This window comes from Leptopilina heterotoma, unplaced genomic scaffold (assembly GCF_015476425.1).
Source record: "Leptopilina heterotoma isolate Lh14 unplaced genomic scaffold, ASM1547642v1 Lhet_26, whole genome shotgun sequence".
NCBI lineage: Eukaryota > Metazoa > Arthropoda > Insecta > Hymenoptera > Figitidae > Leptopilina > Leptopilina heterotoma.
In genome coordinates this window covers 3,630,466-3,643,500 of record NW_025110969.1, presented here as the reverse complement: position 1 = coordinate 3,643,500, position 13,035 = coordinate 3,630,466, and the positions used below count along the sequence as shown (strand labels likewise).

At 26.6% G+C, this 13,035-nt stretch overlaps 2 protein-coding genes across 6 annotated transcripts in view; one reads left to right on the top strand and one right to left on the bottom strand.

Moving 5' to 3' along the window:
• Positions 1-13,035, bottom strand: part of LOC122503404 (14 kDa phosphohistidine phosphatase-like) — a 323,366-nt gene that overhangs the window by 46,268 nt on the left and 264,063 nt on the right. The window contains exon 3 of one of the 2 annotated variants that reach the window (XM_043613927.1): positions 2,997-3,017. The exons of the other annotated variant lie outside the window; for it this stretch is intronic. Coding sequence (XP_043469862.1) covers positions 2,997-3,017 — 21 coding nt within the window. The remainder of the gene's footprint in view (positions 1-2,996; positions 3,018-13,035) is intronic. 2 annotated transcript variants of the gene reach the window in all.
• Positions 9,615-13,035, top strand: part of LOC122503402 (arrestin, lateral eye-like) — a 253,422-nt gene continuing 250,001 nt past the window's right edge. For all 4 annotated transcript variants that reach the window (XM_043613922.1, XM_043613925.1, XM_043613924.1 and 1 more), the window contains exon 1: positions 9,615-9,904. The gene's annotated coding sequence lies outside the window, so the exon portion shown is untranslated. The remainder of the gene's footprint in view (positions 9,905-13,035) is intronic.

Below are 13,035 nucleotides of genomic sequence, written 5' to 3'. Positions count from 1 at the left end.
GAAATACGAGAGGGAGTAGTCAGCTCAATTCACATGGAAGAAAATTGAGAAGCAATAATAAAAAAAGCGACATCGGAATCACAAATTTTAGAAACATTCCATTCCGAAGAAGCTGTTCCTGAAAACTTTGAAAATGTAGCAATTTTTATTGTAATTGACAAGAATGTTCTCCAGAAAGTAACATTGCGTGAAATTGTTAACTCAATCCTTAACCGGCGGACAGGAATTTAACAAATGCTTCTGTAAAGGAAAGTGTGATACAAATAGCTGGACTTGCAAAGCAGAAAACCTTTTATATAATTCTAAATGTCATAGCTCTGGTCCTTGTTAAAATAAATAAGATCTAATGACTTTGTTTAACACATTGTAGTAAATGTGTTCTTTTTACTAGTTAAAGTGCATTAAACCAAAAAAGGAATATTTATACTAACATTTACGTATCTACTCACTCCTATTTTGGATAATACGCACATTCACCGGCAAATGTTTACATCAACCCATTATGGCTTTGTAATATATCAAGGTAAAGCAGGTACAGCGATTGTAGGTCCTCTAAATTCATTTGTTTAGGATCTAGAGTTCTATGTCATTTAACATAGACTCATTTTGAGTTGCAACAAAAATGAGTCCGAGTTTTTTCTGTGAGCCTGTTTCTATTCTTTCTACAAAGTATAAAAATAAACCAAAAATACCAATGCAAAGATACCATGAGAAGAAAAAACAGTCTTTTTCGTTTTCAAAAGCATTCTCCATGAATAACAAAAACATAGAAGGAATTGTTTTTCACGATCAACAATGTAATGCTTTATCACCATCTATTAGAGATAAAAAAATTGTCTTGGTCTCTATTCTTCAGATTGATTCAGTCTGCTATCACAAATGCTACGGTCATTGAACAACAAATTGTATTCAGATAACAAAGAAGGTACAAAGTGTGTAATACAGGAAATTTGTAAATTTTACAATTTAGTTATCAATACACTGTTAAAAATTGGACTCCAAATTTGCACAAAAAGATTGAAAACTATATTGTTTTAATCTCAAAAAATGTTATTCCTATAATTTGATTGGATTAGCTAAAAACTAAAAAATCAATAAAATGGAAGCATTCACACTTTGTGAGATTAAAACAACATCAATTTAATCTTTTTGGTGTAAAGTTTGACTCCAATTTTTAACAGTGCATTGATAACTTCATCAGTAATAGAAATCCGAAACGTCAAAAGTTTGTTAACACGCCTCCTATTAGTAACCATGAATGAAACATTGGTATTTATAAAAAATGCGACATTGCGAATTGCAAAACTGAACGAATATGAGCAAAATGCAAAGTATGCTTATGCCAATTTCATGATGCCAAACATACTAAATAGTATTATTTTCAATACTACTGTTCGAACTTGAGCTAATAACTATAACCATAGAAACTAACAAAACTGGCCACACTTTATCAATCGGCCTTTTTCAAGGCCACAAAATAAGTTAGCTTAAAAGTACCATCAAATGGCCTTTTTCAAGACCAGCAATTAATACAAGTACTTCGAATAAAAGTAGTTTATAGAATGAATACTTTCCACACTGTTATGAAAAGAGTCAATTTCCACACAACTTTCCGTGTGTGAAATTCAGTTTTAAAACTGAGTGTAAAAACGGGATATTTTCTATACACATGAAGAGAAATGCTACCTTGATGTTGAATAAATTATAAAGTCAGCAAGCAGTATTAGCGTGTCGCGCTAATTGGATAAAATGGACAAATATTTAGCATTCTTTCAAGCACTATTTTTTGTGCAATAAAAAGGCGCACGGGGAGCGGGCACCTCAATGTTTACGAATGTCATTCAAGTCAGCAGGAAGGTATCAAAAATTAATGGTGCGCCCTAATAAAAGGAACGTCGACTGGCCTTGCTCCTGATAAAACTGCCTGGCCGACCTTCTCCTGGGCGATCGATACAAGCTCAGGGACGGTGCCGATCTGTGAATATTATCAGCTTTTCACGATCTTCGAACTTCCGCTCCCGTCAAAAGGCAACTTCCTCAAGAAACTTTTCATCAAACATTGTCCCCCCATCAAAAACTTATACTTTTCTTTAGTTATTATAGCTACTTTTATATTAAAAAGGAGACAGATTTAAGTATTTTACAAGTACATGGAAAAAATTATAAACGTTTTTCTCCCCTTTTTTATTTATTGGACAATATAAATAAATATCGTTTCTTGTTTAAAAATGAAAAGTTAACGACACTTTTCATATCTTTGGTCATAAAATTTCTTTTTCACTTTTCCGAGTAATTTCACGTCCGGAATGAAAAACTTTTTACCCACCTGATGCACGTGTAACGCTTTTAAACATCATACACATACGTGTACTCCACGTTCAGGAAAAACAATTTATTTTCTTTTATTTACAGATTTTTATTTCTTACTTTATTAATTTGTTTAATTTAATATTTATAAATAAATACTAATTAGTAAGGAAAGAAATAATAAAGAAAAAAGGCAGATAAATAATAAATTAAAACATTATTTACACTTTTACGGGCATATTTTAAGGGAACAAAATTTGGAATTATTTTTTTCTGTCTTAATATTATGAAATAATTAGTTAGTAAATTTGTTTTTTGCAAAATCATCAAGTTCCATTTTTCTAAATATATTTAAGTTGATTATTTTTTAATATTAGGTACTTTTAGGTTTAATTTCAAGAAATATTATTTTTTAGAAGAATTTTTCAATAAAGAATAAAAAAATATGTACTATTCTAAATTGAAAGCAGAAATGAAAATATTAACAAAGAGAGAAAGAGCGCATGGGAAAAATTGGTTTATTGAAAATTAAATTGTCTCTGATTTTGTTCAATGAAGCAGAGACTCGCTAAAAATATTTCATTTATTTTTACAATAATAAAAATGTCAATTTATTTTAATTACTATTTAATGAAACATAGAATGGATTGCGACAGAATTACCACAAAAAAATCTTTATCTAAACGTACCTGTATATAAAGTCTCGAATTCTGAAACAGTAACATACCAAACTTAATAAATCAATTTTATATTAAATGTTGAATGAAAGTTTATATTGTAAAATATTTTTTTAATAATTAATATTATGCGTTTATATTTCAAAATTAAATTTTAACTTTTTGTAATTTTTAATAAACTTTTTCTAGAATATTTTTTAATATTCTTTTGTCATCAATATTGTTTGAATTAAAGCAGTGATGAAAAAATAAGAAAACAATAGTTTTAAAAATTCATTTTTCAAATAACCGCCCTCGAAATAGGGGTGAAATTTCTTATCTTCTAGTGAAATACATTTTCTAATATTGGCTCATGTTTTTCTCAGGGGATAAAATGACCTATTGAAAGGATAAAATATTCTAGGGAGAGAAGAAAATATTCATGTTTGACCCTAGGGGTTAAAGCGACTATTTTTGTCCCCAGGGAGTAAAATAATATTTTTAGCCTGAGGATTCAACTAACGAGAGACAAAATAAACTTTCAATTTTAAGTTCTATTCGAATATCATTTTTAATAATGTAATAATAGTTTAAGTTTAATTATTTTATTGTACTTTATTTTATTTCATTATATAAAATTATTGTTAACATTAATATTATCAATTATCACAAGTGTATATACTGCCAATTTTGATTTCAACATGAAAATAGTGCGTTAATTTAGTAATTAAAAAGAATGTCCCACATTTATATATTCTATTTTTATATCAATTCCACTTTTGTCTACCATATACAATTGCAACGCCCTATTATTTTCATATAACGATGAATACATAGCAAATTCTAAAGTAGACATTGAAATTGAAATACAATATTTTTTCTTATCCACAAAGATCACTTATAAAAAATAGAGAAAAAAAGAGGGAGAAAGAGAAAGAAGGTGAGGAGGAGAAATGGAAAATGTAAACAAACAAGGCCATATACTATTACATAGAGAATTTTTTATAAAGCGAATTTTCAATCAAAAAAAAAGAAAGAAAGAAAAATTATTTCGTATCATAAAAATAGGAGAAATCCCATTTTTTTCGGAAGCCAAAAGTAGTTTCATAAAAAAAATATTTCCATCAGAAAGAAAATAGTCGTAAAATAACAATAATAATCAAAAACACAATAAAAAAGCATGGAGCTAACAACAGTGGAAGATAATGTTAGTAAACAGTGTACAGCAATAAAAACAAAAAAAGAACAAAAAATAAAAGCGAAAATAAAGAAAAAGTAAGGATAAATAAAAAATAAATAATTCTGAAAATATTATCGATATTTTGATGATCAAGTTCTACAAGTATAAGATGTGAATATAATTTTTCACTAATTACAAATAATGTATAAAAAATTATAAATTTGTTTATTATTTATTGATTGAATTGTGATATATATTTTTTTAATTATTTATTAATTTAGGGGAGATTGGGGAATTGTGGGCCACCTCAATTATTTAATAATATTTATAAGTTTGATCACGCAATTTTTTTTTTATTTTCTTTTGTTCGTCCAAAGTAAATTTTTCATTAGCATTTCATTACTTTACAACGCGTTACAATTACCTATAAACCGTAAACAGAAATCACTTGAAAAATTGCATTCAAATATTTATTTTGGGCCTTTTATATTTTTATTATTTTTACAAGGATTTTCAAGAATAAAAAATTATGGAAAATATTTTTTTAATTATTGTGTGGCATTGGTACTTTGATTCAAAAAAGAAATTTTGCATTAAATTAAAATGAATAAATAATAACAAAGCTTTTTATAAAATGAAGCATTTGGGGAATTGTGGGACACTTTTGAAGTATTTATTGCTTGTTTTTGGCGATTTAATTGCACAATGCAGGTACATATTATTAAAATCACTCATAGATACAGTAATTTAACAAAAACAATTTGATTCATTGCGATTTATGCGATAAAGCTGTTCACTTAAAAATTTGTAATTAATGGAGCCAATTTTAGTTGTCCAAATTGTGATTCCGATTAATTTAATTTTCTTACTTTTTCTTTTCTAATTTTAAACGCTAATAATTAATAACATTTAGAACATCTTTAATATTTCTAACCATTTAATAAATATATATTTCATCGTTATTTCTGATTTTGAACTTAATTTAGGCAGTGGCCCACAATTTCCCAACATTTTTAAAAATCATAAAATTGCACTCTTTGGTAAAACTAAAATTTGTTTAAGGTAAGTGATAATTTTGGGAAATTGACTATGATATATGTTAGTTTATACCTCCTACTGACACGAAAAATTTGAAAAAAAAATTTTTGTGTGTAAGATATTGAGCTAAAAAAGTGTGGCCCACAATTCCCCAATCTTCCTTACATTTAATTTTTATTAATATAAAGTAAATAAATTATTTATTTTATATATTTCGTATATTTGTTATTTATGTGTTTACTTATTAATTTTTGTACATATATACATCGGAGTGGAAGTGAAAAAAACATGAAACTCGCACATGAAATCCAGGAATTTATTTATTTATTAAGTAAAATGTAAACGGTATTACAAAATTAAAAGGTATATTATAATTCGAATTCAAGTTTCAATTGTCGTTTTTACCTTTTTCTCTTATCTGAATTGTTTATTTTATTTATGCTGTAAAATATTTGTTATTTAAGTAAGCAAACAAATTAAAACTCATGCAAATAAATATGATAATTATATTTTTTTTATAATATTTTTTAACATTTTAATAAAATTATACAAAACAAATAAAATTAGTGTCATTGACACTACTTGAGGCAGCAAAGCCAAAACTGCCTGGCGGTCAAATTGTGCTGACTTGGGTATCAGAAGTTATGTTAACGCCCGTGTCGGTCAAGTAGTTTTAACCGGGGTCTCCGGTTGGTAGAAACCAAAATTTTTTTCTCCGCGTAGGGACCCGGGATTTTCTATGACGCTCGGATATTAACAAACAAAGTTTAACTAATGAATTGACAATTGTTTTGTGAAAAATTCTGGGAAAATTGAAACAAATTTTAATTCTAATAATATTACGTCACATATTTAAAAATAATTTATAAAGCTGCAAAATTTAATTTTTTTTTATTTCAATTAGAAATCTATGAAAACATTTAAATTGAAAGAAAATTTTTCTTTCATTTAACGCTTAAAAATTTTTGGAACTTCCACGTATACCTTGTCCGGTTTTTACACAATTTCAGGTCGTATATATAACATTATTATATGTATTTACTATACATCTATGTATTGGAATATAATAATTTTTATAATCAATGATAAAAGTAAATTTTTTAATGCCTTTACAATAACCATATTTGTAGTAACTTTAAAATTTTTAATTTTGTTGCTCCTTTTTAGCTTTCCGTACCCAGTAGGAACCCTATTAAAACGGTTACGGTAAATGACCATGTTCCCCCCCCTGGCGCTCACAGTTTTTTTTTTACCTTGAAAGATGAAAATTGGTATGCATATGTATTTTCAAAAATGTATTATAGGAAAAATATAGCGAACATATTTGGTATTGATCTTCATAGTGTTATCAGCGAAAAACTCGAAAATTTCGAAAAAATGCATGTACCCCCCCCTGGCGCCCACAGTTTTTTACCTAGAGAGCTGGAAATCGGCATACTTATGTATTTTTACGCTTAGATTACAGGAAAAATATAGCGGAAGTGATTAGAATTGATCTTCATGGTGTTTTCATAAAAAAACAAAAATCTCTATTCGCAAGCTCGAAAATACTTTAACCCTTGCTGGTTCTCACAATTCTTAATCTAGTGGACTGGCGTTATACATGTTTATTTATTTTCAAGTGTAGATTTCAATCAACATACAGAAAAATTATTGGAGTTCATCTTCATATTTTTTTTTGCGAAAAACTAGAAATTTTTTTTGATTTAGAAAAAAGTGTGTACCCCCCATTGGTTTTTACAATTCTTGGCCGATTGGACTGCAGTTTTGCTTATTTTATGTATTTTCATGTGTATAGATTCCAGGAAAAATATATCGAACATGATTAGATTTGATCTTCATATTTTTTTCAGCGAAAAACTCAAAGTTTTTTAAAATTTCCTCAAAAAAGCGTAGTATTTCACCCTCTAGCGCTCATAGTTTTTAGCTAGAGAACTAAAAATTGGCACGCTTATGTATTTGCACGTGTATATTACAGGAAAAATATAGCGGAAATGATTAGAATTGATCTTCATTGTGTTTTCATCGAAAACATAAAATCTTTTTTCAAATTTTTGATAATAATTATATACCAGTGCTAGTTCTCACAATTCTTAGTCTAGTGGACCGGCTTTGGGTATTTTTATTTATTTTCACGTGTAGATTACAGAAAAAATACAGAGAAAAGGATTGGAGTTGATCTTTAAATTTCTTTTAGCGAAAAACTAGAAATTTTTTATACGATTTACTAAAAAAAAAAAGATTTTACCCCCCTGGCCCTCATAATTCTTGGCTTAGTGGACTGCAGTTTTGCATTATTTATGTATTTTCACGTGTAGGGGACGCATGATTATTCCCCAAATGTCATTTTTCCGAAATGTCATTTTACCGAACTGCACTTTTGCGAATAGTCATTTTTGCGAAAAGCCAATTTTGCGAAATGTCACTTTTGCGAATTGTCATTTTTGTGAAAAGCTATTTTTGCGAATTGTCATTTTTGCGAATAGCCATTTTTACGAATAGCCATTTTTACGAATTGTCATTTTTGCGAATCGCCATTTTTACGATTTGTCAATTTTTCGAAAACTCATTTTTGCGAATTGTCATTTTTACGAAAAGATATTTTTGTGAAATGTCATTTTTGTGAAAAGTCATTTTTGCGAATTGTCATTTTTGCGAAAAATACAATAGTGAATTTATAGAACTACAAGTTTTCTATTGTATTTTTCGCAAAAATGACAATTCGCAAAAATGACGTTTCGGAAATTTGACAATTCGTAAATATGTCGGTTCGCAAAAATGACTTTTCGGAAAATTGACAATTCGTAAAAATGGCGATTCGCAAAAATGACAATTCGCAAAAATAGCTTTTCGCAAAAATGACAATTCGCAAAAGTGACATTTCGCAAAATTGGCTTTTCGCAAAAATGACTATTCGCAAAAGTGCAGTTCGGTAAAATGACATTTCGGAAAAATTACAATTCGTAAAAATGGCGATTCGCAAAAATAACTTTTCGGAAAATTGACAATTCGTAAAAATGGCGATTCGCAAAAATGACAATTCGCAAAAATAGCTTTTCGAAAAAATGACAATTCACAAAAGTGGCATTTCGCAAAATTGGCTTTTCGCAAAAATGACTATTCGCAAAAGTGCAGTTCGGTAAAATGACATTTCGGAAAAATGACATTTGGGGAATAATCATGCGCCCCCACGTGTAGATTTTAGGAATAATATAGCAAAAATATTTGGAGTTGATCTTTAATGGTTCTCAGCGAAAAATTGATATTTTTGAAAATTTAATTTCAATGTTTATGTTTCTCTGTTTCATCATTTAGAGCCAGTTTCACCAACTTCCGATTAAAAGTTAATCAATGATTAAAGACATATTAAAGGCTTCTGATTGGTTAATTGAGGATTTAATCATTAATTAACTTTTAATCGGTGTTGGTGAAATCGGTCCTAAATATATCTACTACTTCCGATTAAGATTCGGATTCATCGCACCAAAAACTACGGAAAATGACTTCCCGATCTCAAATAACGGAATATTTTATTTTGTTGCAGTCGCTTGTGTTATAAAAATAAAAAATTGGAGGGCAATATTCAATATGTTAATTTTTCTTAGGGGTTGGTTTTGAGATAAGGGTTGAGGTGAAAAATTGAAAATGGTAGGCTGTAAAAAAATATTACACTTATTCAACGATTAATTTTAAAAAAATCGAAATTTTTTTAGTTTTACTGTTATTTTTTTTAAATAAATCGAAAAAGGGGTAGTTATGAGGTTGAAAGTTGGACCTGAAATATTAATAAGGTTATGTTTAATGGTTCCAAAAAACTTTTTGCTTCAAAATCAGTTATTTTTAACTGATTCAAATTTAGAGAGCAGGTTGTCACTATTTCTCAATCTTCCACTGATTAAGATTTAGAGAGTCGATAATAGATGTTAATCAAAACCTGGGCACGATTATTATTCGACCTTCCAATAAAAATCAATGAATTAAAATGAATACGAAGCAATAAAATGACAAAATGTTTATTATAATAAATTCTAAAATCACTCTTATCACTCAATATATTAAATAATAATAAGAATTATTATACTAATTATAAAAGTAATAAAAATAATAAAGTATAAAAAATAATTTAAAAAATGACAATAAAAATGAATAATGTAAAAAAAATCATATGTGATTTTATTATATTGAAAAATGAAAAATTTCAATAAATATTTAACAGTATATGCATATTATTTTCTTTCATTTTTATCGGAGGAAGATTTTAATAGTATCATAATTTATGGGAGATAAAATCGAATTGTAGAAACAAAAGGATACCTGCGTCGTTCGATGGTCTTTTGAGATCATACACATATTAGGCATATATGTATATTGTTCCAATCGGTGCAAAAAGGGATGCGTGAATATACGCAATCGCACGGGCGTCGCGACGCCGGTATTTCAGTATACGGCTGACGCGCCAAGACGCCAGACGTCCGGAGCTTTACTGCGCTTGCATTACTCTTCCGTCTATCACTTGTGGTTCACTTAACAATCGCAGAACAACAAATTTTTTTTTAAATAATGAATTTCTAATTTTTTTTCAATTAAAGATAATTTTTCCCTTATTGTGAAAAATACATTTAGTGAAATTTATTGAAATCTAATAATTAAATTTTGTGTCATACTCATAAAAAGAAAACATGTAGAAAAATAGTGGATTTTTTATTCGTCCCGACAGTTTCTGGTAATTTTTAGCATAAAGTTTTTTTTCAGGCTGAAAATTTCAATGAACTAATTACGTACATAAATTTTCTACAAAAAATAAATAATTACCCAAATAAAAATCTTTCTTTTTAAATCAAAAATATTAAATTCATATTCATTTTTTCTCATTTTCAATTATTTTATTTTAATAAAAATTAATACCCCACGGAAGAAAAAATATTTTTTAATTAAAGTTAATGAATATTTTATAGAGCAAAATTTAATAAAATAATAAATACACACTTTTATATAAAATTTTTTTAATAAATTGTATTTGCCTTGAACTTGTTTAGTTATTAAATAAATAGCATGGTGGAAATTTTTCATTGAAACTAGTTAAAAATAAATTTCCATTATAACAATTGTTAAATAATTATTAATTTAAAAAAAAATAATTCGATATGGAAATTTTGAACAAAAGCTGGTTTTTTTACAAATACTGACAGCTGTTATTGTTCATTTTTTATATGAAACATAAAGGCATCTGATCCTTTTGTGAACAAAAATTACTGAAAAATCAAACAATAATGAAAAAAAGTTAATAAAAATGCCATGATTCAATGCATGAAAAAATATCAACAATTTCAATGCAAGTTTTATGGGCAAAATATATACAATTTTAGCAAGTTATTCTAATGAATTGTAGAGTATAATAAAAATTTTAATTTACTTCGGTTTTTATAAAAAAAATTTATTAAAAAAAAATTTTTTAAATAAAGAATTAAATCATAGAAAAGTTTAAAAATTTACTCACAATATTATTAAAATTGTTATAATTGTAAAATATAATAAAATTATAATCATTGCGTAATTATATTATCAGTATTATCAATTTTCAAAATTAACAATTTTAATTATTATATATTAGGAGAAAATCTACATCACAAATAAAATGAATGTCACTATTTTCGTTTCTCTCGAATTTCTATTTTCGATATTTACTACACTCGAAAAAGCATATATTTATACGTATTTTTTGTTTTTTTCCTTCTGTTTTCTTGTTTTGTTATTAAAGCAGAAAATTATGAAGATCCTCATGAGAGAAATTCACGGCTTTAGTTATAGACAAACATTCAACCCTGTTGCAACTGTACTATATCCTCTTTCATATAGAAGAACCATTTTCCGTGAAAATAAAAACATCTCGCCGACCTAAATTTTCTCTATTCTTTAACGATATAGAATTTCGTTGAAAACGGGACAATTTAAATGCATATATGAATAGGGAAACAAATTTTTTTTTATCTTTTCTTTTTAATTCTATATTCACCTCGATATAATTAAAAACCATTTTTCGTTAGTAATTAAATGTTGTAGAAAAAAATTATTTTAGGTAATGCATCAAACTGTAACTAATATTAAATTTGTGGTTTTAATTATATTATTGAATATAGCAATAAATGAAAATTAAAAAAAATTCATTTTCTGCTTGGCGATTTAATTATTCAGAGGGGAATAATAATAATCAAACCATAAATAAATGGAATATTGAAAATATTTTTGTTTCATAATTTTATTTTATAAATTTTCAAATTTTTCATGGTTCTTCTATTTATTTTTTTAATATTAATTCTTTTGTTATTCATTTTAATATCTTGTCACATTTCATTTTATTATAATCATTAATATTTTTACTTAAAAGATAAGTGTTCGAAAATAATGTAAATTTGAAGCCAAAATAAAATAAATCGTCGCAGTATTTTTTCATTCTTATTTTAAAATTTTTTTATTACATGGCCTTTAAACCGTTTTAATATTAGTTAATTAATTTTTTCATTTTTGCTTTTAAAAACGTTGCGGACTTCAGTCTCATGCTCGTGTGAATTGACCGCTAAAATGTTAAATATTTATAAATTATTTATTCATGTAAGTAAACAAGGATAATGTTATTTACTTTTCATTATTATAAGTAATATTAATCAAAATTGTTTTCATTTAAGTGTATTTGAACTATATTATGAAATGATAATTTTAGAACACATGATTTGCACAAATTGTGACGTCATAATGTTTCAAATGCTATTAATAAAATTGAAGGGGAAAAAAATTAAAAAACAAAAATCACTTATACCTATAATAGTTTTTATTTGTTAAATAAATAAATTACGCTATGATTTTCCACAGCAACAAATATACTTTAGAAAACTTTGTTGAAAGGCGTCAAACGTTTGTTTGTTGTAATTTAATAGTCAATTAAGCGTCCATTCAAAAGGGCTTTATTTGTTCCTGTTAAATTTGTTTTCACCTTGCATATCGAATCGAAACAGACGTCACTCCATTGGAAAATAGTGTATACGAAGAGAAAATATTTATATAAAAATATTTTCGGAAAAAAAAGAAATATAAATAAATGACAAAAATATGAAAACAATTATTATACATCGTAACAAAGAAAAAGGAAATAGATACATTTGTCTAATTATTATAATAAAGTACTTTTCATCAATTAATTCATCATCAATTAAATAATTACAATTTTGTCAACGATTGTTGTTTAAAAATATTTTTTTAATAATTGTATTATAAAAAGAGTAATTGCGTTACTATAACAATTATAATTTTGAACAATTGAATTTTCAAACAATTGTGTTTCTAGACAATTAGGCCGTTCCTCGACTAGGTCAAAGTTTGAATCTCAGATTTTGTTCATTTGGCCATTTCATAGACTTCATTTTAAAGTTGAAAAGCTTGTTTTTTTCATTTTCATTTATTCTTAATACAATTTAACAAATTGTTTTATTTCAGAATCTATTTATACTAAAATTGATATAATACGGGTATACAAAAATAAAGTTACAACATTGCTACAATGTGTGGTAATTTCGAAATAAAAATCTATATTCCAAATATTTCTTCTTTTAGAAACATAAGAATTGCATTAAAATTTACATAAAAGTTGATTTCAAGTTTCTCTAGTTATTGATTATTTATTTTTAAAACCATTTTTAAACCTTACATTCTGACTACTATTTCGGATTTAGCGACCCTAAAAACCCCCGTATTAGCATTTTTATCAAAATTAGTTAAATTTGAATTATTTTTATTCGTCATTTTGATTTTTATAATTTTTATTTCAGATTCAGATTCAGAGACCAAAAAAAATGAAAACAA